The sequence below is a fragment of the Anguilla anguilla genome, chromosome 19 (genome assembly GCF_013347855.1).
Source record: "Anguilla anguilla isolate fAngAng1 chromosome 19, fAngAng1.pri, whole genome shotgun sequence".
Lineage (NCBI taxonomy): Eukaryota > Metazoa > Chordata > Actinopteri > Anguilliformes > Anguillidae > Anguilla > Anguilla anguilla.
The window spans coordinates 11204932-11229235 of record NC_049219.1 but is presented as its reverse complement, the minus strand read 5'-3'; the positions used below and the strand labels follow the sequence as shown (position 1 = coordinate 11229235).

General features: G+C 49.2%; 2 protein-coding genes across 2 annotated transcripts in view; one reads left to right on the top strand and one right to left on the bottom strand.

Annotated features, from left to right (window-relative positions):
- Positions 1–24304, top strand: part of LOC118219151 (C-Jun-amino-terminal kinase-interacting protein 2-like) — a 40489-nt gene that overhangs the window by 8588 nt on the left and 7597 nt on the right. Inside the window, exons 2-6 of the mRNA XM_035402097.1 lie at positions 8973–9078; positions 16990–17229; positions 17432–17510; positions 18090–20819; positions 22010–22085. Coding sequence (XP_035257988.1) covers positions 8973–9078; positions 16990–17229; positions 17432–17510; positions 18090–20819; positions 22010–22085 — 3231 coding nt within the window. The remainder of the gene's footprint in view (positions 1–8972; positions 9079–16989; positions 17230–17431; positions 17511–18089; positions 20820–22009; positions 22086–24304) is intronic.
- On the bottom strand, positions 2167–6147 carry LOC118219157 (gastricsin-like). Its single transcript, XM_035402108.1, has 9 exons — positions 6092–6147; positions 5732–5876; positions 5446–5563; positions 4761–4879; positions 4191–4390; positions 3658–3774; positions 3244–3391; positions 2874–2972; positions 2167–2503 (listed from the first exon to the last, which is right to left on the bottom strand). The coding sequence occupies exons 1-9, from the start codon at positions 6145–6147 to the stop codon at positions 2339–2341; spliced, it is 1167 nt and encodes a 388-aa protein (XP_035257999.1). The 3' UTR covers positions 2167–2338.

Sequence of the window (24304 nt, the reverse complement as noted above, 5' to 3'; positions counted from 1 at the left end):
CCCCTGGCCTTTCCCGTCGGAGACAAACACTCCTTCCTGGTCATTCAGACGTGAATAAATTATTGCGTTTGGCCTTAGGGCTGAGTTAACAGAAGTGGGTGGGCGGGGCGAAGGAGCTGAACGCATGGAAAGGTTTGCGGTGATTTTTCAGGTTTGGCGGATTTTTGGTGGATTTCGGCGGGACGGCCCCAAAACCGGAGAGAGCTCCCGGCTGTGCCGTTGCGTCACTCTCCCAGTCCAAATGTCAGGAAGAGGCGCAGGCCCGAGGACCCGAACGCCGCTTCCGCTGAGGCGTAAAACCGTGGGTCATTAGGCGACCGCGTGGCCTTTTGGAATTAAACGCGTGACATTTAAAGCGCGCTCTGTGTGGCGGTGTTGCGTCCGCGCCGTGACACGGCTCCTCATCGCCGCGAGTGCATCAGTGTCATCTGCCCCGTCATAAACTGAGAGACGGATGCTTGGAAAATATGCGTACAATCGGTGAATTTTGAATGCTTATTGCTTGGTTTATTGCCAGCCGGAAATTAATTCCAATATTTTCCCATGCTTTGGTACAGTTTGGTCTGTTTCTCTTATCAGCGAATGGGTATTCTGACTGGGCGAAGAAGAACAGGTGGCTATTGAGAAAATAAAATGTCTCTTATACAATCAAGTGTTTGTGTTTCACTGTACGTGCTCTGTGTAGCAGTCAGAGTTGGGATGGGTAGCATTTCAACTCAGTCAGCTGAGGAAATGAATTCCTGATTGACTGAAAGACCCATATCTTGAGAGCAATTTATTGCCTGAAACATTGCTTTTAGAGGAAAGCATACGCTTTTTGATGTTACATTGAGTATAAACTCTGTTGTGAATCAGACTGCCTTGCAGTACATATGTATTCAGCAGATGCTGTGTTATCAGGTACTGATCAAGCCTGGGCCAAGCAATTATTTGAAATATTTTTAGATACCAGTGAAGTTCATGCAGGTTAGTGATGGTTTTTAAAAGCAGCATCCATTTTTTCCAGTATTCTGGAAAGGTTCTGGCACATGAATGCAGTTCAGCTAGATGTGTCACGTACATCTAGCTGAAGATTAGGGTATGACACTAATTCCCTGCTTTGGAGGAATGGTCGCCTTTCCTTGTGTTCTTATACGGGTAGTTATGAGTAATGCTTTGATCAGAAAAGACCCACACGCAAACACTATGCATCCGTGACTTATAAACCACGGTAATGATGCTTGGTCGTCTGCAAGCATTATTAATTCACTGTCAGAAAATAAATAATGATGAATGATTTCTGCTATTTAGCCCTAAATTGTCCATTCCAGAAGGTTAATTGGAAAAGAGATTTTCCTCTTCAAAGGGATTGCCTGAAGCTTTGGTGTAAAGAGCGAAAATAATGAGAGAAATTTCAAAAAAATCTGCTCAATGTATTCCTGTATTCTCCATGACATTTGTGTTAACATTTTCCCCAGTGACCTTGGGTAATATATACTGACTCTACTCCATAGAAAAAAATCTTTGGGGGAGGATTTATTCTGAACTGAATAAACACTATGAATTAAAGTAAAGTTAATTAAAGTTTTATATCTGTTGGCCCAATCTCTCAATCCCTGTGTTCCCTCAGCCGAACTTCTCTTGGGACATTCTCATTGGTTTATCGGGTTCCTATGAACCTCCTTGGCCTTTGCTTTTTCAGGAAGGTCAGGCTGATGACACAGAGCTACACTGGGCTTTGAAGGACAGCTTAAACGCGCTCCCGCCCCTTCAGTCGCCACTTCTCACTTAATTTCACACCCCATTGGCCAAACACAAATAGATTTCCCTTGTGGTTGGTTAATCTCGTGGGGGGCCCCCCCGCCACTCTGGCTAGTGCTATTTGGACAACTAGCTTGTAGGCTGCTGCGATCCTGCCTCAAAGAATGAGGGTTTTTGTCTCTAATATTATATCAGCACCTCCCTTTGAGTTGATGTGAGGCCAGGTATATTAGTGCTGTTGTGCAATAACAAGTATAATAGAAATTCTGTACCCTTAAGCTCTAGGGAAAACAGAACTAACCTTCATAATACCTTCCAATCTGTGGTAATTAGCTCAATCAGTGCACCAAGGTTAAAATGATGTCTGCATAATCAGAATGCAACCAGCGAACCTTTTTTTAGATTAATAACAGGCATGACTCGATGTAGAAGCAGGGGAAGTTCAGTTTATTTGTGAATATAATTGTTCTAAAACCTCTAAGCCATTGAGCCGAATCTCTGAACCGTTGCAATGAGAGATTAAACGGGGCGAAGGAGAGGGCGCTGTCCCGCAGACGGGCGGGTCGGGACGGGGTCGGCGGGCGGAACCGGGTCGGCTTTAGGCGGCGGTGGCGAATCCCACGCGGTTGTTGGCGCGGTCGTAGACGGAGTAGTACTCCCTCAGGAATACATCTCCCAGGATCCACAGGGGCTGTCCGTTCTGAGAGGGCAGGTAGGTGGAGCTGATCGCCACCGCGCAGACCTGGTATCCGCCCTGGTTTTGCTGGATGGGGACAGACGGTTGAAGTGAGGGATGAGCGTGGGAATCGCGATGGAATTACGACCAGTCAGCTGTTTTGTAAAGGGCGATTGGTTGCATTGGCGAGCCAATCAACTTGCAGAGTAGGAAACACTTGAAGCAGAATGTTTTCAGGCTATGGGGTTTTCTGTAGGTTTGGGAGGCTTATTGAAGATCTTATACATCTGCATTGGTTGGAATCACTTTTTTTTCTCGGTGAAGTCGGAGGTAAACACAGACCATACGAAGCTGTGTGGTGAGTTGATTTAAAAGCACAACGTCTACAGCCCATAATATTTTCCTGTGAAACCACGCCGTTGGGCGATTAGCGGAAATGTTCTGACGGGGAACTCACCACGGAGATGTAGGCGGACGCGGGCAGGGGGAAGTTCACTCCGCTCATGGTGAAGGAGATGGGGGGCAGGCTCTGCACTTGGCTGCAGTCGACCACGTACTGCAAGGGCACAGGAAGACAACAGGACGGGGTGACTCAGTGGACCATCACGCTCCCCAAAAACACATCCCTCAAGAGGCTCAAGCCGCAGGTGAATCTGACCACACCTGAGCGGTGATTATTAAGGAAATATAAAGTGATAATGGTAATGGTGGTTGCGTTGGCTGTCGGTTGGCGCGTTGAGTTGCATGTTTGTACTGCTGGTGCTCTGAGGCGGGGGGGGGTGAGGGGGTGAGGGGGTGTGGGGGGGTCGGGTTGGGGCCTGTCTTACCTCTCCATACTGGTTCTGCTGAGCGCCAATGCTCTGCATCAGGCTGCCCATGAACTGGCTGGGGGCGGTGAGCTGGGAGGTGCCGGTGTCCACGATAGCCTGGCAGCCCTGGCTGCACCAGCCGGACTCCTGGCCGTTCACCTGGAACCTGCAGGGTGGCAGAGCAGAGCTGAGGCACACTCACAGACAGGGCTGCGAGTCGAACGCTGTGTGCCTCAGCGCACCAGACAGGCTCTGAGCGAAGACTGATGTAATGAATTACAGACAGTTCTAGAGACTAAGGAGTATCACAGGGGTATTACGAGATTTCATTAAAAACAAGTGGGGGAAAAAAAAATCAGTTATGATATGTAAATACAAATGAGTAGGAAAAATCAAAAATTAAAGTCAAAAAATTTTCAAAATGATACGTACCCATCGATACCAATTTGCCAGTAGGTCTGGGCAGTGACGGGGGTCCAGTAGATCTGGCCTTGGTACAGGCTTTGGTCAACCTCTCCGAAAGCCAGCTCGCTGCCCTGCTGAGCATCCCTGTCACGCAGACAGACACGTGACCTGTACACCTGTGCGACCGCACCTGTACCCGTTTCTTTTTTTTCACCCCCGCTACCTGTCTACATGTTGATCAAGCTCCTCCACAGAACAAATCAAAGGTTAAAATGGTGTAGTTTATCTTTTTTTTTTTCATAAGCTGATTGATATATAATGATGTTTCAGGAAAAGTGGGAATCTCTGTTTTCAAAGCCCTTACAGTTTATTGTAAGGCCTTAATATCAGTCCATTTTTGTAATGGGGCGCGCCCTGCAGAGGTGTAACCAGTGCTCATTTTGCCTCCGCTATTGGTTGAGGGTGCAAACCTGACCGCGATTGACAGCTGAATGGACCATTGTTCGTGATCAGTGTGGCTCAATAAGACACTGGCGGAGTACTGGGGGTGGGGACAGTACCTGGACAGGTAGAAGGCGAAGATGTTGGACCCAAGCAGGTTCTGCTGCATCATGGTGTCCATCACAGGCACGGCCTGGCCGCTGGCGATGGCGGGGTAGGCCAGACCCAGAATGCCGTCGAACTGCGCGGAGAGGAAGGGCTGGCTGGGTTCCTGGGTGCTCAGGGCAAACTCCTGGTTGGTGACGGTGATGCCCGCAACCTGTGAAGTGCAGTACAGTACAGTTAACCCTTTGAAGGGCAGGTTTTTAGGAATGTTTAGAACTACAACTCCCACTGCTTTCGCTTATCAGCAGTGAGTGTTACATCAGCGTTAGAATGTTCGGTTAAGAGCGTTCTAATCACATATTTGTGACCCTGCACCTTTAAGCAAACCGATAAATCTCTCTTATAGAGAACTGCGCTGAACCGCTTTGAAGGTCTGTGCCTCCTTTCCAGATTTTTGCTCGCGGATTTAAAATGTTGCTTATGTTTCACTGATGGATACGAACTCAAAACCCCTGTGCTTCAGGATGGGTGTAGCCAGCCAACGCAGAAGTCGCAGACCGGTGGCGTCTGAAAGACGGACTCACGTTGAGCGTGTCGTAGCCGAGGGCAGCATACAGGCTGCCAGCGCCGTAGCCCAGGTAGATGGTCTGGCTAGTGCTGGAGAAGGTGGATGAGCTTTGGGGGTTGTACTGCGTGTGAGCGGCTGAAAAATGAAGTGGAGAAAATCAACTCGGGCTTACGAATTTTGATACGTTTGTAAACACTGTTCAGGTTGTTTTTACAAACTCAGGTCTATGAATTGTTATTTCATTTCAGATTTTCTTACATAATGTGGAATTGCATTCGTGAATTTTTAAAATCAGTTTCATTGTTGGTTGTTACTTTGTTGAGGAGATTTACCTTTCTTCAGGGGTGATTGGGACCTCACACGTTCTACAGCATGTCTGTTTTACCCAACTGTGTTTGTCTAGTGTGTTTAGATGAAGCAATGCACGTTGACTGAAACCACAGCGGGGTCAAGTGGTGAAAGAAGTCTAACATTGAATCTCCTAAAACTACAAGAGGAAGGCCATGGTGTTAGAAGGCCAGCGTGCTGCATCAGCACTGAAAAGGGAGAGGGGACAATAGCTTTTGAAAAGCAGGAACAAAATTAGGGAAGCTAAGCGCATTATCTGAGAGCGTTTTTTTTTTTATTGTGGGCTAGCCTTTGAGGAAATTGCGGAACGCAGATGTCCTCATATTGTCAGGAAAGTCGGACAAAGGACTTACTGCAGGCCTGGTCGTTGCAGTACGTGGAGTCCACCCACAGGTTGGAGGAGCCAGTGTCGAAGAGCACCTGGAAGGACTGGGGAGGCGTCCCGATGCTGATCGCCCCGTAGTAGGTGGTCTGCGGAGGAGATTACAGGCCTCTGTGAGGTTCGGCTGGAGAGGAGAGACCCCAGACCCCAGTGCTACCCCAGTCCCCCCTCCCGCTGTCCCACGGCCGTCCCCACCCCTGTCCCACGGCCGCCCCCCCCCCCTGTCCCACGGCATGGGGGCGAGGTGGTGCACTCACGTCGGCGTAGTTGTTGATGTACTCGGCGCCGGACGTGGCGAAGGAGCGGTAGGGCTCATACTTGAGGGCGGGGTCGCTGTAGGGGATGACGATCCCCTTCTCCCTCAGATGTTCCCTGATGGACTTGAATCTCATCAGAGGGACTCTGGGATGGAGGGGAAAGGGTGTTATCGTGCATCATACGGAAATAGGAATATTAGGAAATAAGTTTTGAATTCATGTTTTTGAAATAAGCATCAATGTCAATCGGACAGAGAGCAGTCCCAGTCAACGCAGAAGTAGAGTGTCAATCGGACGGAGAGCAGTCTCAGTCCACACACCAGCACCGTGTCAGACAGGTGAAGAGCGGCCCTGCTTTACCTGTGGAGCCCCTCGGAGAGTGCAGCGCACGCCAGCAACACAACGAGCCACTTCATGGTCCTTCCTGCTCTACTCGTCACCTGTGGAGGATGGCCCGTCCCCAGCGCGGACCCCTTCTTATATACATTATCGGCCCAGAGCCCCCAGGCTCCGATCTCGCCCCTTTCCACGGTCCCGCGGCTCCCATTGGCTCTGCCGACACGACCAGGGAGAAGGGCCAGAGCCGCTAGTGCCGATAACGGTGTGCCACCGTGCCTGATAACGTCCGATAGCGATCCCAAAAAAAAGAGAGATTGCTTTATCGTACACTTTTAGCACTTTGTGTGTACACAAAGGACGTTGTGTCGCACGTTAATGTTGTGGTTAGTAAGTCCCGTGTCAGCACGTTTCCCATTGCCGTAAACAAAGAGCACACCGCTGCTTTGCAGGTACGCTCGTCAACTTTACATTACATTACAGGCATTTAGCTGACGCTCTCATCCAGAGCGACTTACTGTACACAACTTTCACATAGCATTTGCATCCATTTATACAGCTGGATACATACTAAAGCAATGCATGTTAAGTACCTTGCTCAAGGGTACAACGGCAGTGTTTTCTCCCCAGGTATCCAACCTGTGCCATTTAGGTTATTAGGCTAGTTCCTTACTTATTATGCTACACTGCCGCCCCAAATGGAGTTAGAGCCTGGGTTAGGGCTGAGAAATAAAATCCAAAATACTTTTATCATGCTTGACTGGGGGGGGGGGGGTAACGAAAAGGTTGAACTTACAATTAAGCGTTAGAGATGCAGTACATGGTTTTATCTTTTTCTTGATCCCGTGAAGCTGTGTATGTACTAACATCAGCCATTTGTTCAATACTTTAGAAGTTATTTAATTAGTTTAATTTTACTCGCTTCATTCAGTAGTTAAAGAAAGGCAGTTGGCTATTTAAGATAAGCAGTGGAAAAGCCCTGGATGTTGAATGTAATCACTTTCATTGTGAAGGTAACCTTTTTGCCATGGGAAAACAAATTAGATTTATCTTATCGCAGTGATTATATGGTACTTTATTGTAGATTATTCAAGGAATATCAACATAATTGTACATAGAAAACTGCTGTGTCATGCTAAACAATATACTCTAATGCACATGTTCTTTCTGTATATATATATATATATATATATATATATATATATATATATATATATATATATGTATAAATATTTGTATATTTGTCTGTATTTACCGCCCAGTTGCTTATTAAATTTAATAGACATATTTCAATTGAATGCTGGCTTCTATTAGATCCACATTTAATTACAGATTCCAGGGTTAATTACTGGTAATTAGTCAGCCAATGGCCCTAGGTGCCCTTCAATTAGAGTTAATTTCTCTACAACTAATGTTATGATAATGTGTTATTACCCTAGTAGCAGGAAGACCAAATCAGGGAACTAGTGTGAAACATGGCCATTTTATAGCCGAGCTAACTGCTCCGAGAAATATGACTTAAAGATATTCAAAAACGGGCAGGTACCAAGGGCAAAATAAGACTTCTGATAAAAATCCAAAAATCTTAGTGGCATGCAAAATATTAGCCAGTTCAGTAATATTTTTCATGAATGTGCAGATTTTATTCTTTTTCTGTGGCGTTGTACATGTGTGGGTAAATACTGCACTTCGGGACAGATCTGGCCGACCCTTTCAAGGATTGCAGAGGTTTTGTGTCACACAATGGAAGGATTGTTATCCTTCCACAATGCCAGCGGCTACCAGTTCCAGCTGTGCAGCCTGAGCCATTAACCATTTAAAGTGTGATGTCACAACTGTGTGATTAGAATGCGCTTAACTGAGCATTTGAATGCTGATGCAACTGCTGGTAATCGAAAGTTCTAGAACACTGACTTGGAATTTTTGATTTTTGAAAAAAATCATTCCAACAAAACTTCTCTTAGCAGGATTGAGACTAGATTTTATGGCATTGCATTGTGTCTTATGAAAAAGAAAAAAGGTATTCTCTAAATGTGTGAAAACTATCAGTTTTTCAGTTTATGTTTGTAACACACATCTTCTTCTCTGATGGATAAATGAGATTACATCTTTCATTTTAAATAGCAGGATACAAACTTTATATGCAGTTATTCGTAAGGGCTAATGGAAACAATGTTTTCACTCGCACTTAGAGTTCCTGTGAATCCTAATCAGTGTTTGTGGAGTCAAAATCCAGCCAGTGTGATTATATGAGATAAGCGGCAGGAAGTGGGTAAGGGGGTGAATGGAAGTGCAATGTTCAAGGTCAGTAATGGGGAAGGCATCTCTACGCTACCCTGTTACCGTAAGAAAATGCGTTTACTTTATTTTATAAAAATCGTTATGACAGATGCAGAATGCATTTCTTGTCGATTTTAGCCATGTAGAAAACCAAAACAGCACATGCAGGCCTGTGTACACTGGATTTTGTTACAGCAAATCGTGCAGTTGTTGAAAATACCTGTTTAAGTTTCGCATGATTTCTTCCTTGAACCTTTTTAACACAGTGTAGTTTGGGCTTGTTGTTTATTTTTTCTTTTATGTATTTCACTCCTCGTGCAGGGTGCATTGTGTCATAATTTAGGGGAGGACCCTTATAAGCCCCCAAGGATTTTTATCCGGTCCTGCACAGTGGTCTTGTATTTTATTAATTACGTTTGTATCCATTTATGTCTTTAATTGTATTTTTCTGCAAATAAATCAAATCTTTGAATTCATTTTTCACACATGGTTTTAGTTTCAGTAAACGATTGACTGCAAGTTTAGCTCTAATTCAGTTAGTTAAAGTAATTGCGCCCTCTTTCTAAAGGAGTAATTTCCTCTATGTGAGTGAAGACATTGGCTGACCCTCTCTCCCCCCTTACAGGCCTGCTCATGACATCAGCCTGGAGGAGTTTGACGACGAGGATCTGTCGGAGATCACGGACGACTGCGGGATCGGCCTCAACTACGAGTCCGACCCTTACGAGAAGGTGGGTCCCGTCCCGTCCTCCCGCCCTGCCCCGCCCTGCCCTGCCCCGCCCCGCCCAACCCCGCCCTGTCACGGGCTGCAGATCCTGTCACACGGAGACAGTCAATGTGGACCCAAAACGGTTGCAGGGCTTTTTTGGTTCTCGGTGATGACGCACCGCTCCGTGTAGCCTGCGGGTCGATGGCAGTGTGTGCACGGGGAGGCAGGATATGTGAGACAGCGCAGCGCGGCTGTGCTTCGTAAGCACTTCTGCTGCGCTCGGTGATCATCTCCTTCTGCCGGTTATAGGAGCTCATTTTACTGCTGCGTTGGGCTTGGGAAGGAAAAATCCACCCCTTTGCCTTGTAATAAAGAGGCGATCCAGTCAGTAAAACACTTCACAGTAGATCCAATCATTTGGGTGTTTATTTCTGCTGACAAAGTCAACACCGTACAAAAAAAAATCAATATTTACAGCCATCCTTTACACTCCCCAGAGAGTCTGTGCACCCGTGTGCATGTCAGTACCCAGGAACCCCCTCCTCATTGGGTAGAAAAGCTTAGTTTCCAGCTGCACACTCCCTTTTGTTGTTTTGTTCAGGGCCGGTAGGAGCCGGCAGATTCCAGCCTGTGATGTGCTGGTGTCTGACTCACACAACCACTCAGTCATCCCTGCTCGTGAGCGAGATGATAGGTAGCGATGAATCGCACAAAGATGCACATTTTGTGTAATTGCTTTCCTGTCTCATAGCGAGCCTTTAATCTGTGAGAGCTTTTCGTTTCTGAACAAACGCACTTTATATTTTTGCAACGAATCCAAAAATAATCAAGCTTTTATGTTAAAATCTGTCCATTGTCTCTCTATGATATCACGTGTGTGTCATAATACACACTCAAGAGGAAATCTGCAGAATTCTAAAGCTGGAGAAGCCAGTAATCGGACACGCAGGACGGACGGTGGTGATGGAGGTTTAAACGTTCTCCACCTGACCTGCACCTCGCTCACTGCTGCCTGCAACGGCGCTAATCGGTTACCACGACGCCAGAGCGGAACGTTCTCTGTCCAGCACACCTGCGATGCTTGCGGTCACTAACGACTGGCGTGTCAACCGCTGCATTTTCACGCTTTACCACCCGGACACGCTGGCGACAGAACCTGTAAACCTTCCTAAGGGTAAAACATATCAATTTCGCCAGTTTCATGGATGCAAATAGTGACCAGTCGGTGTTATATAATGTGCATAATAAGTTCTGCGCGTGAGGAACTCCCACACGTGCACTGATAGCAGCCGGTCTGGAGCGATGTCCTTCAGTCTGGCTTTGAGAAGGTTGCGCTGCGTCTCTGCTGGAGGCCGTCGGGCTGTCTGCACTCTGCCGCACCCGTTATGTAAGCGGCTAAATGAGTTATATTTGTACCGTCTGATCACAGAAAGCGTGCGCTTTGCATTAAACCCTCTGCTTTCAGCTCCCTCCTGTAATTCACATTTTTATAAGACTTTAGTGAGCAGGCTAGGAAAGAAAAAATTCCCCTCTCTGAGAGCAGGGGATTATGGGTAGCGGTATATCTCTCTGCCTGCTGTAAGGATTTTCTCTTCATACACATTTGAAAGTAGCTTCTGAAGTAGCACGCCTGTCCAAAGCCGCCGCCTTCCAGTTTTCATCCCCCCATCTCCCCTTTTTCCACTTCCATCCCTCCATCTCACCTTTTCCTAACATCCATCCCTCTGTTTCTCCTTTTTTTAACTTCCATCCCTCCATCCCTCCTGGATCCACGGCCTGCCCCCTGCACAGAAGCACACCGGCTGTCTCAGGCAGTTCTTCTCTCCTGTGTGACAGCGGTTGTTCTGCATCCGCACTGCAGGGGCGGTGGGAGGAAAAGCGCTGCTTCCTGCCTGGCTGCCCTGAATAAGCAGCACCAGGGCCTGCGGTTGCTTGCCGTTCCGAGGGGTTGCTAAGTTACGGCCAGTTGAGTGCCAGCTCCTGCTTCCTGTGCCGGTGGTCTCTGCACGCGGCGTTTTGCCTGGTTTTCCCGAGGGCTGTGGACCCTTTCCCCAGTTTTACAGCGCAGCCATGGCAACTGTCAGCTGCGGCTACCGTTGCTTTCTGGTCACCGTGCCCTTAGCACTACCTTATTGAGTTCTTCAGTCAAACTCAGCCATTGTCCTTGCCCTGGTAATGTGGTCCTTTCACCCTTTGAGGTGTGAGGTCACAAGTGTGTGTTTAGAATGTTCTTTGCTGAACATTCTAGGCCGGCTCGTCCCCGCCGTGCCTGTCTCTGGTATGATAAGCACGCTTCCCAGATGGCAAGGTCGAGAGCTGAGATCTTCAGATCTGAGCATCTGGGTTCCTGGTCTACCCACGCGCCGCTGCAGACGTGTCACTTCCTGTCGGGGGCCCCGGGCGCTCTCTGCGCTTCCTGAGCAGGATGCAATCTGACCCTCGGTAGATTGGATGAATGAGACATGGCAGTGCACACGCTCTGGCCCTGGCTGTGTGGAGGACAGAGCAGCGCCGCCTCAGTGTTACGCACAGTCTGCGTGTGGCTTAGCTCATCGCGGGTCGCTGAGAGGTCACAGGTGCAGCTGATGGCCCGGAACAGGACACCTGGAACCCGACACTGCTGACTCAAGACCAAAATAATGCTGAATGCTTGCAGCGAATAACTCCTGCATTTTTAATGAGGTGACTATTTACATCAGGCTATTTATTTCCCCTTTTTCATTTTCTGGGCAGTTGTGCATCTCCAGTTACCTCTTTTCCAACAGGACTTGCAGAAGGAGCACTGTAGTTGCAGCCTTAAAGCTTTCACTCCCATTCCAATATTCCCACATTCCAGTATTCCCACATTCCAACATTCTCACATTCCCGCATTCCCACATTCTCCTGCCTCCTGCCTGCAGGATCTGGAGCCGCGCTCACATCTGGCTGAATGCGCATGGTGAAACTCTGCACTCTACTCTTCACGCCGTCCTGCGCATTTCTGTCTCATGAGACGCTGCTTTTTCCCTTCATCCTTTATTCACTTTGTCTGGTCTGAGTGTGAGGACACTGAATATATATATATATGAATATGTTTTAATGAAACTGTGGATACAATACACATATGGTTATATAAATATATCGTGTCACGTTCATTCATGGAGATTCTCTTATCCAGAGCTAAGTCTTGGGAAACAGTCACGCAAACCCGCCAAGAACACTCCCACTTCAGAGATATGTATATGAGTATATGAGAGATCATATGTTAGCACAGTTATCATGGTGTCCTAATATTATGCCACTGTGTAGTATAAAATAGAGTGCAGACTGCACTGCAGGCCCTGCCCATGCAGATGGGCTTCTCTTTGTGTCTGCAGTGAGCCTGTTCTCCTGAGACGCAGAGAAGCTGCCGCTCTCGCTCTAAAAATAGGAGCGTTTGGGTACGCTGGCTGGGGTGCGCAGACAGGCGCGCCGTTCCCTCCGCAGGGAACAGGTGAGGCTGTTTAAGGTGAGGGGGGGGGGGGGGTGCGGCGCGTGACGCTTTTCACAATGCTCCCATTGGCTGCCACAAGGTCAGAGGTATGAACTCTGTTCAGGAATGGCCGTTATATTACATACGTGTATAAATATTCGCGTATGTGTTTCATGTGCAGTAGGGTTTGCCTGCCGATTATTTTGTGTGGTTGTTGTCTGCAAAGCAAGACTACGCCTCCGCCATTTTGATTGTACGTCCTAAATATGTTTATTTGGAAAGGATTCTCTGTTTGTGAGGAAGCACATTTTTTGTTTTAGCCCATCTCTGACCCTCCTGTTTGAGGGAGAGTAATGCACTCAGACATGGTTTAACCTCCCCCCCACTGCCTTATTTACAAAGGAACAATGTTTCCGCCTACGCACGTCTCCGTCAAGTCACCAGTTTAAGGCCAAGTTGCTCTAAGCATCTCTTTTTAAATGAAATCTACTGAGGCAGCTGTAACAGTGTGTGGATAATTTATTTTTTCACCCTCAGCTTGAGTACGTTTTGTTGTCGCACTGCGCTCGGCGTGACCGCGTCTGATGCGTTTCCCTCTCCAAATTTTGCCGAAACGAACGCTAAACGGGGCAGAATGATTGTGCCCATTCCCTGCAAAATTAAAGCGCTTTTTATTTGATCTGCTTTCCCTCTCTGCAGAGATCGCTCGCCACTGTTTCTCTCAGGGATTGGCGGTAAGCCATTTCAGGGCTGTCTTTAAGGGATGCGGGGAGGTTGGGGGGCGGTGTGGATGTCTTCATCCTCCTGCTGCACCCTTGGACTGCCCCACCCCTTCCCTAACGCACATCTCTATAACCTGTTAATGTTCAGTTTTGAGCTCTCAATCTCCCAGTCTAAAGCCCCACAGCACACAGGCTCGTGGTAGAAACGGGAAATGTTTGAAAACAATTTTTAAATCTCAAGTTTCTGTTTTTTTTCTTTCTTTTTTTTTGCCCCTGTGTAAAGATGAGCACATAAGCCATTCTAGTTTGCCGTTGCTATAGTAACGCTAACGCAGGGATGGCTCCGCCTGCCCCGTGTGATTGACAGAGACGGAGACGGCACCGTGGGACAGCCCGCCCGTCAACCAATCACATTCTGCTTCTGGCTTAACCCTTAACCAGTCACGTTCTGCTTCTGGCTTAACCCTTAACCAGTCACGTTCTGCTTCTGGCTTAACCCTTAACCAATCACGTTCTGCTCCTGGCATAACCCTTAACCAATCACATTCTGTTTCTGGATCAACCCTTTAACGCTGCTAAAGAATGCACAGTTTTTCCCTGCTCAAAAATTAGGGACTGAGACAAGAAGATGGATGAATGAATAGAAATAAATGGGTGAATAAATAGAGCATTCAGGTATTAAAAGATCAGAGTGACCGGTTGAAAGAAATATATCACTGCTCTTTAAAATGATAAATATCAAAAAAGCGAAGGTGTATGTTTCCTTGCCAGTGGCTCAAAAAAGAAAGCAGCCTGAATTATATGCGAAGTACATTCATGCACATACATGCTTCATATAGGCACTGCCCATCCCAAGAGGAAGGTGAGCGTTGTTATCTGTACTTGGTCCCCTAGCAGAGCTGCCACTAAAGAAGGGCTCACCTTGTGTTTGATTAATGCTTGTCCATTATTCTTGGTCCCCACCTTTACGTGAGTAGACTTACAGATCAGCTGACCATACGAGAAAGGCCAGTGACATAACTCTCCAGCCGTAAATCACTCATCTCCTGCAACACATGAGTCATCGTTTCACTGCCGGAAAACAAGCACGCCACACACACTCTCACACACACACACACACACACACACATACACACACACGCACGCACGCACGCACGCACGCGCGCACGCACGCACACACATACACACACACACACACTCTCACACACACACACACACACACACACACACACACACACACACACACACACACACACACACACACGCATACACACACACACTCACACTCACACACACGCACGCACGCACACACACATACACACACACACACACACACACACACACCCACACACACACACACACACACGCCACACACACACACACACACACACACACACACACACACACACACACACACACATACACACACACATACACACACACACACACACGCCACACACACACACACACACACACGCACACACACACACACACACGTCATTCTTCATATGGCTCAAAGTGTCATTTATTTTTTTGTCTTGTTTTTGATATTGGACGTCTCTGTGTCACGTCTTGTACGCGAAGGCTTTATTCCTGTTCATTTAGACTGCAGTCTTCAATCATTCCGGAGCGCCATTAGCGTCTGGCCGCGCCCCTCAGTTTTCCGGATTCAGAGTGCTTCGGAATGCCCTCCCGTTGGCAACAGTCGTTAAGTTTTTTTTTCTCCGGAAGCACTGCACGCGGCCTTTGAAGTGTGGTTGTCTGTTACTGCGTCAGGTATAATTAAAGAGAAAAAGATGAAAAGAGTGACAACACACCATATGGTGGCGAACACCATTACTGCATTCGATCATTGTTGCTGTTTTCAAGACGATGGCCCTTCTCCCAGCTTCAGCAGAAGCAGTGTGCTGGCGTAAGGGCTGTCTGCGGCAGTACGTTTCTGTGAATTTGTCACGGCGCTGTCCAAGCGGCTCGTCCTCAGGGCGATGGAGGACTCTGGAGACTGCTACCGAACAGACTTACAAAGCATGACAGGACAGAACCAGACAAGGCTGCGCATTTACCCTCATTTCCACAAGTTTAAGGATTTAAAGTGCTGACACTCCTGGCACACAAGGCCAAGCATTTGTTTTTAAACTTTAAATTAAGATTGCCCAAAGTGTATCCCTGTTAACGATGCTGTTTCTGTTAATAACAGTTGCAATTGAATGAGTCAGTAGGTACACTGTTCAGTCTGGGACTGCAGTAAGGGGTTTGTGTGAATGGTGCCCATCTGTCTCTGTGTCATACCTGACAGTGGCACACAGGATTAGAGGGCATGGGGAGGAAGGGTGGGCAGCTGGCGGCTGGCGTATGCTGATCAGGTGCCCCCCCCCCCCCCTTCTCCAATCACCCCATCCCCCTTCGATCTCCATCCTTCGCGTGTTCCATGTTCCTGGAAACCTGATGAAACCCGAGCCTCCACAATCGATTTGCCCTCTGCTCCTCCGACCTCCCCATCTTTACTATTCTCTCCCTCTCCCACTCCTTCTCACCCCCCCCTTCTCCTTCTGGAGAGCTTCGTATGAAATATCAACCTGTTTAGGAGTTCGTTCTTCACCCAGGAGGCTGGCTTTATTCCTAAATTTACAGTGTGGTTCTTCCCAACACCCTGTCTGTCTGATGTCCTATCACCGGATGTATAGGGGGTTTATCCTCTCTGTAAAGTAGACGTGCTCAGTGTAATAGGGTAAGACTGGCCTGAGTGCTCCTGCTCCGTCTGCTCTGTAACCCACCAGTCTATTAGAACGAGGTGTTCGTTTCAATGTCGTTCGACCGTAGCCTAGAACATGCAGGCTATGTTGACAATCAAGGACAGTCGCTGACTTAAAAGAAAAAAATCTTTTTATTGACTTACTTCCCGTTGTCTGGATACTGATGTACTCCATGTCTCTTTAATATTTCACGAGTACACTGCTCTTTATTCGCTAGCAGATACCTTAATACCGGAGACTGGTGTAGGCTGAAGGAAGCGTCCTCTTGGTTGTGAGTGGAATACTGAAGGCCCTCAAGGTTCCACCAATGTCAGTGTCCAACCACTGTCTTTACTTTTCTTCCTGGTTTTTCTGTTTGGGTGTGATTGTGCAAGCTGGCTTTTGAATGGCTCTGAGGAAGGGTTTGAGGTGCGTGGTGCGGTTGCCCACAGCGCAAGCCAGGCAAGTAGCCCCAGCCAACCCGGAGCCTGAGTGTGTTACCTTAAATAAAGTGAGCTGGCGGAAAAAAATGTGGCCAGATCACTTTCATACCAGAGCACGGAGCCAATGGCCCGTAGAGGGCCACCCGAGCCCACCGTAATGCTCTGATTGCAGGGGGGCTTGTTCAAAGGCACAGTGTTCACTCTTCCGGACAATGTGCTCCGGGTCATGTGAGCCATCACTGCTGGAGCTGTTAGAGCGTTCATGTTTACAACTAACGCGTGACTGGTTAGTGATGCTGTTGAGCAATGTAGTTTCCACGCCACCGACGTGTATTGTGTTGTGTACTCTTTGAAGCATTCATAGAAATGACCTGAGTGCAGTCAGGAGTGATCCTGGCTATTTCTAAATTAAATTAGGGGTAGATTCTTGAAAACAGGTCCATTTCTGGTGAAATTTATATGAATCTGTTTGGTTTCATGGTGACAGCTGGGCTAAGGAACCTGGCTGGTTGAGGAGTCGGTGATCTGTCCAGAGTCACTGATCTGTCTCTCTGTCTCTCTCCTCCTCCCCTTTTCCCCCTTTAGGACTGTCTGATTCTGGAGAAGAACGATGTGCACCAACCAATCTGCTCCTTCCAGGACGACTTCCAGGAGTTTGAGATGATCGACGACGATGATGACGATGAAGAAGATGTGGATGAGGAGGACGGGGTGGACCCTGAGGGCCCTCCTTCCCCATCGGCCTCGCCGCCCCCCTCGCCGAATTTGGGAACGCTGCAGAAGAGCCGTCCCACCACCCTGAATCTCACCAACGCCGTCTCCCAGGTAACCACACCTGACATCCCAACCAATCATCATCCTCTCCCACGCATAATCCACTGGACCAACCTGTCAAGGGCTGAAGTCATTTCATTCACCGTAGCTGTTGAATTACATTCAGTCTCTGAGTAGGAATGGCCTGTCTGTACAGCACCTGTCAGCGGAGGCTGTGATTGACGCTTCGCCTCTCTCTCGCTTGTGCCCCCAGGACTCTTTGAACAACAATGGCAGTTTCTCTCCACGGAAAGGCAGTTGGCAAGATTCTCTGCGCAACACTTCGTCACACGGTGAGCGCAGCTGACGCGTGCAATTCGGAGTCATTATCTGGTTCGAATGCTCTCCGGAGAAACGCGACAATCCATACGCACTGATCAATGCCCTGGAAATCAAAGAGTTCAGCGTGTTGGCAGTCAGAATTTCTGTACCGAGAATACTTCCTTATACTGTAGCCAAACGCTGGCTCTGCGGAAGGTAGTGTGTGCAGTCTTGTGTTTGTGAAATAGATCTTCCCTGTGTCCCTCAGTGGTTAATGTGTGTCATTAACATCAAGCTACAGCATTATTATTCTTTACATAAGCAATTTGCTCATTAATTGAGCGAATAGTGCTAACCTTAAGGGGAACTGGGATTAGGTCATCGCTTTTTGAAGCCAATGCTGAAATAATAAAAAAGATTTCCTTGTTTCCCTGCTGTAGTCATTACCTCTGAGTTAATTATCGTTACTGTAGGCTGCCCTGGAACAGCATGTAGTGAGAAAATGCTGATTATTTCAGAGGAGGAAAGGAAAGACAAGCTTGGTTGATTATGGCTTATGTAACATCTGGTTGTGGGACGGGGGGGATTGTGTTTTCTTTTCGCCTCCGTAGGTCGTTCGTCTCCTACCCATTCTTGCCATGAAGATAGCACCCATTCAAACGGGCAGTGTACAGCCACAACAGGCACCGGTTTGCAAAGCAAAGGTACCCCCCAAAAACAGCCCGAGGACACTGGGCACTCCCAGTCGCCGCTCAGGCCCCTCCTGTACGACTTTGAGGGCAACAGGCGGGAAAGACCGGAATACGGTAAAAAGACGTCTGACCCTCCCATGGAAGACCATAACATGAACATCCTCTCTTCACCGCCATCCCCACTCTATTCGCCATTCTCTGACCGCTGGATGGCTCCTAAACCGCGTCTCTCTTCGACAGGGTCTTTCGGTCAACACAAAACGTTGTGCAGCTCAGACGCTGGACTCGCCGAGCCCAGCGCTGAGGCTGGCAGTCCGGGTGCAGCCACCCAGACTGCGGACGAGGTGTCCCAGTGCTCCGATACGGAGGTTGACCATGACCTGAACAGCGACTATGCCAAAAGGTGCCGGTCTAGGCAGGCTAACGACACGTACACCGTCACCACCGACTCGGCCCTCGTCCCCGAGCTAGAGAACGACACCACGTTCGATGGCACCAGCAGATGCCTCTCCTCCACTGCTCCAGCAGATGGCGATGCCGAGACCCCACTGTCCGACGAGGAGCTGGACAAAGAGTTCGAGATAGACGTCATGAGCAAGGAGAGCTATGACCTAGCTTACCACGGGTGTTCGTCCTACGTCGAGTTCCCTCCCATCGAGCCGTGTGACTCGGCCGCTTTCTCCAGATATGACTCCTCCTCGACCTCAACCACCCAGTCTGAAACGGACTTGGATGTCATCCTCAACAGACGCCATTCGGTCGCTCACAGTCACCCGTCCACCACTGCCTCCACCAGCTCGAACTCCCCGTCTTCTGACCCTGGCATCGCTGACATGAACGGCAAGGTTGGAGAGCGGCCGTACACGGAGTCTGACCCCAACAGCGAGCTCAGCTCCCCGAGCTCGGACTCAGACATCGAGGGGGAGCTGGAGGCCGCCTTTGTATGCGGCGGCCCCCTAGCTGGTCACATGATCTCCTCCATCTCTGAGACTGAGTTGGATCTTACCAGTGACGACAGTAGCAGTGACCACTCCTCCCACCTCACCAACTCCATCGAGGAGGCCAGTTCCCCAACCTCTGACCAGGAACTGGATCCTGAGCTGGAGCTGGAGCAGGACAATGTGATTGGGGAAGTGAAGGCCTCTGTTCTCCTCAACCAGTTGGATCCTGGGAATGATGAACCTCCACCCCCTGCCTTGCCAGAACAGCTGGACGACAGGCAGTCGCCGATTAGCATTGAAGGCCGAGTGCATGAGGAGCACACTGCTGACCCTGATGAGACTCTGCCCCCCTCTGAAGGCTGTGAGAATGGGCTCCTCAGACCGCTGGTTCTGAAGATAGAGCCGGATCACGGCCTGGAGAGCTTCCAGAGGTCCTTCTACCTGCCCGTGGGACCCAGGCTTTTGTCTGACCCAGACGACTGCGACGACAGCAACAGCGAGGGCGACTCTGAGTCCGAGTCGGAAGACGAGCTTAGCGAGAATTCCGATTCCCCCTGGCTCCTCTGCAACCTGGTCAACAAGATGATCTCGGAGGGCTCGACCCCCATCAGCTGCCCGGAAGACCTCTTCAAGAGGTCTGCTTCAATCTCTGCAGACACCATCTCACCATCCTCAGACCTCGAGTCAGATGCATCTGTCAAGCCTTCAGAGAGCCAGCCGCAATTTGTGAATACAGAGGACGGCCTGCCGGTCAGGATTTCGGAGGAGACCAGTAAAGACTCAAACCTGAGCCCGGGAGATGGCGGTAGAGAAGTCCCTGTCACCAAAGACGAGAAGGTGAATTTTGAATGCAAAACGGACCCAGGCGACAGCAGCCAGACATCTAGCCCTTGTCTGTATCTAAGCAATCCCACTAATGACACGATCACACCCTTTTTCATTGACCGGTATGGCGGTAGAACGCCGAGCCGAGCCACGCTCCGAGCCCCAGGCGGAGACGCAGCTCTTCCCAAAGACTCCGAAGCCTCTCGAGCTCACGGGGCGACCGCAGAGCCGAGAGGGGACGAAGCGGAGCCCGACAACGACCGGTTACCTTTAACAGAGGGACCTGGGACTCCGCGTCCCGGGGAGAGCGTGGGTGACGTCGGAAACGGCGGGTGCGAGCAGGAGGGGGACTCGAGCGCGCTGGAGCACGTCGCGGAGGCGAAGAGCAGCCTGGCGAAGAACTGCCTGACCCTGGACATCGCCGTCCCCACCGCCCAGACCGGCCGTCGCTTCGGCCTCGCCTACTCCCCCGACAACGACGAGGACTCCGGCTCGTTCTGCGACGACTACCTGGACAGCTCCCCGCCCATCGACGAGAGCGTCCCGCCCGCCGAGACGCCGCCGCCGAGGCCCCGCCCCCTGGACGAGTCCCTGGCCTACGACTCGGTCAAGTACACGCTGGTGGTGGACGAGAACACCACGCTGGAGCTGGTCAGCCTGAAGCGCTGCACGTCCGTCCTGAGCGAGGACAGCGAGAACTCCGCCCTCGGCGACTATGACGATGACGACGCCGCCCCGGAGACCGACCGCCATTTCGGGTGGGGCGGGGTGCGGGCGGAGGAGGAGCTCCTCAGCTCCTCGGAGGACTCCTCCCCGGAGGCCGACGCTCACTTCTCCAAGAAGTTCCTCAACGTCTTCGTCAACAGCACCTCCCGCTCTTCCAGTGAGTACGAAATTATACTAATGCTGAAAGGCCCCTTACTCTGTCTTCCAATAAGCACAGAACTGTGCCAAGCCTCTTTCACATAATTTCAATTTGCTTTATTTAAGTGAATCTCAGTTACAGTGTTTCCATGAGCAGCGCTTGCCAAAGAGAATGTCTGCAGCTTTTATAGTGGAGATCAAAATAATTATGAAATTTGTTCTTCTCGATTCGCCAAATGTTCTTCTTGATTCTTTTTTTTAACCATAATTACTCATCTAATGGCGGTCCTTCATTCAAAATCATTAGACCTCCCAGCATGGACCGGTTACAGACATGCCTTCCTTATTGAGCTGCAAAGCTTCTTCTTCTTCTTCTTTTTTTTAGAGATCGGAGCCCAGTTGTGGCTTGGGATCTCGCTCATGCAATATGCATGAGATTAAATGGATGCATCCGTAAATGTCATTCACTCTATATTTGGGAGCAGCTTTCTGGCCCGTTTCTCTGAAAATAAGGGATTAATATTCAATTACCCCCTGACATTCATTAAAATACCTTGGGATTGCAAAAATAATGTCACAGACGCGCTTGGTGAGGCTGTTCTGTTTGTATCTGCCGATAGCATCTCGTTAGCGTAGATGAGGAAATTACTGGGTGTCAGAGCATTGCTTGGTGGTTTAACTGGGAGAAGACTACCCTCGCTAATTAAGATCTGCTTCAGAGGCCCCGTGTAATTAAATTGTATTTAATTTACGTAATGTCAGCTTGGAGAATAGAAGCGATGCAAATCAGACTGGCTGGTATTCAAAGACATTCGTTTGTATGTCTTTACTGGGTGCTTCTATTTGCTAGCAATTGCATGCATAAAAATACAACAACAAAAAAAATAATTAAAGCTAAGGATTTCTGCATATCGGATTCTTGATTTTGGAGCCAGATTAAACTATAACACTGACCCAATTAAGAGACTGTATTCTAAAATGTCCTAAAATTTGTGTTTTGCATGAGATTTTGCTTTATAAAAGGCAGTGAAGCTCCTTGAGCAGTATGGGTGAGATTTGTAATTAGAAATTAACACGTTTAAAAAGTGCTGATATCGCTGTCTATCACTGTCACTAATTGCGTGTGGATTTTATTTCCAACGTTTTGTTTTGGGTGCCATGCCCCGCCGGTCTGCGCCGGGTGTGACGGCCATTTTGTTTGTCGCGCAGGTACGGATTCGTTCGGCCTTTTCTCCTGCACGGTGGAGGGGGAGGAGAGAGAGCAGACGCACAGGGCGGTGTTCAGGTCAGTCGGCCCCTCCCAGCGAACCGCTCCCTTCAGCGGCCGTCCCTTTCGGCCATTTTAAAATAAAATGAGCTTCCATATGAACCCCGCAGTCTTAATCCGCTGCCATCAGATCTGACAGGTCTGCACTGCACGAGGTGGCACAAGGCAGGGCTGAAGGACCTGTGATGGCTGTGACTGAATATGATTAGCCTGAGAGCGACTGAGCCTCAGAAGACCATGGAGAGCCGGCTGGGTCTGACAGACGAAAAATACAGCCGTTCAGAATGAAAATGACTTGGTGGTTTGCGAGGGAAGTAAGTAAGGGAAAGCAGTTATTGAACAGACCCTCAAGGCTCATTTGTCTTGCGCAAGGTAAGTCCATTACTGTAGCAGCTTTCTTTTGTGTATTGACGTCCTACTGAGGTGTACTAATTGCATCTGAAACATCCATTGCTTGCGTGAAGTCCATTACAGGTTAGCTGTACTCTGAGTGTGTCCCTTAGAATGGGAATATTCTGTGCAACTACATGTTATAAGGAATAACTCTGTGTCCTGGTTTTTTTACCCAGGGATGTTTTTAGTCCCTGTAGGTTTGAACAAACAGTGGGTTTGAGACCAAATGCGTTCATTTCGCTGAATGGCTTTTGTTCTTTTGGGTCCAATTAGAATTCATCTGGAGGTCAGGGATCAGGGCGGGGCAGTTCCTGTCCTGGAGGGCTGCTGTGTCAGCAAGTTACTGTTTCCTCAGACTACCCTGTCTCACTTGTCTAATTAGCTCCACACACCAGTGCCAGTTTTCTCCTATATTAGACCACCGTCTAAACATTTCATATGTGGACACAAGAACTGCCTTCAATTGTCATTCATTAACTAAGCGACAAATGTTCCTAAAACAACAAGGTTGTAGAAATAAATGGACAGCTTAAGTAATGAACTGTTTAGGGATAAAACCGTTGATAAGTAAATAATAAATTAATTATAATTAAATGCATGGTGATTAATTTGATCGAAACCCCGAAGCAGATTTGGCCCCGCCCACGCTGTGATGTGACCCTGCCCCCTCTGTGATGTGAATATTGTGCAGATAGGAAGTGGGTTCTGCTGCCTCTGCCAGCTGTAATGGGCGTGGCCTGACCGCCTCAGTATGACAGCACTGCAGGACAGCAGCGCTCGGCGGGCGACGCATGAAAAATGCATGAGGCGGGGGGGACCCTGTCTCCCAGCACTGAGCATGCTCAGTCCCACCGCTCTCCAGCGAAGCCTCGCCTGCGATAACGAGGCGTTCTGCAGACAGCGGTGCGGCGCGAAGCCAGCCTCACCTCAAGGCCGAGTTCGACCAATCACGAGGGGGGCATTAATCCGCGGGGTGGACCAATGAGCTCGCACTGCGGACGAGAGAGGCAGAATGAGAGCAGGGGATACGCTTGGGCAGCAGGCCAATCGTGCGCTTCGCAAGAGCGAGAGACGTTACAGGAAACACATTTCCCCGAGCTCACATAATTAGTGGAAGCCCATGTCTTATCATTTGGATCATCCTGGGTTTTTTTTTTTGGGCGGGGGTGAGTGTGCTGCCCGGGCGCAGGCACCGAGGCAGCAGGTGTTCTGCAGACAGTGTCCCTGTTGCCGGCGGAGACAGGGCAAGGGCTGCTGGGAAATTAGGCTAGACCACCTGTCTCCTCATTACACATTGCTGTGTTTTTGCTCCAAATGTGCTCTTCTCTAGTCTGTGGGGAGGGGGGAGGGGAGAGTACTTGGTGGGGCCGGTTGCTCAGGTATAACGAGAGACCTCATTGGTCGGGGGTTCAGGTTTCACAGTCTCTCGAGGGTGAGGGGGTGCCCGGTGCAGGTGAGGGGGTACCTGCACGCTCTCAGGGGCAATAGAGTCGCAGCGGGAGCGCTTTGTGCGGTTCTGTTAGCCCCCACCGTATGACAGCCCCGACCGCCAGAAAAATCCACTTCATCTGCGACCAAAAAGGGCCTCTGTGCCCCCCCCCCCCCCCCCCCCCCCCCCCGACGTCTCAGGATGTGACACGAGCATTAAAGATTGAAAGGGCTGATGATACAGAAGATGGATGGAGAGGTAAAAGCAGGCGAGTGGTCTGTGATGAACTGCTCTCTTTTGTCTTGCTAATGTTGTCACGGAGACAGTGACGGATAGCCCCGGAGGTATTTTGAGCCGCGGGTCGCGCGCGTGTGTATGCGCGCGTGTGTACACGGGCATACACACACACGCGCGC

Bases quoted from the DNA above. Each gene is read 5' to 3' on its own strand.
- LOC118219157 (XM_035402108.1), bottom strand. From the start codon at position 6,147: ATGAAGTGGCTCGTTGTGTTGCTGGCGTGCGCTGCACTCTCCGAGGGG. The intron at 2,973-3,243 runs GTAAGACAGGCC...GTGCCCTTGCAG, and splicing joins AGCAGAACCAGTATGGAGAG to TACGTGGTCGACTGCAGCCA. The intron at 2,504-2,873 runs GTGAGTTCCCCG...GTCCCCATCCAG, and splicing joins CGTCCGCCTACATCTCCGTG to CAAAACCAGGGCGGATACCA.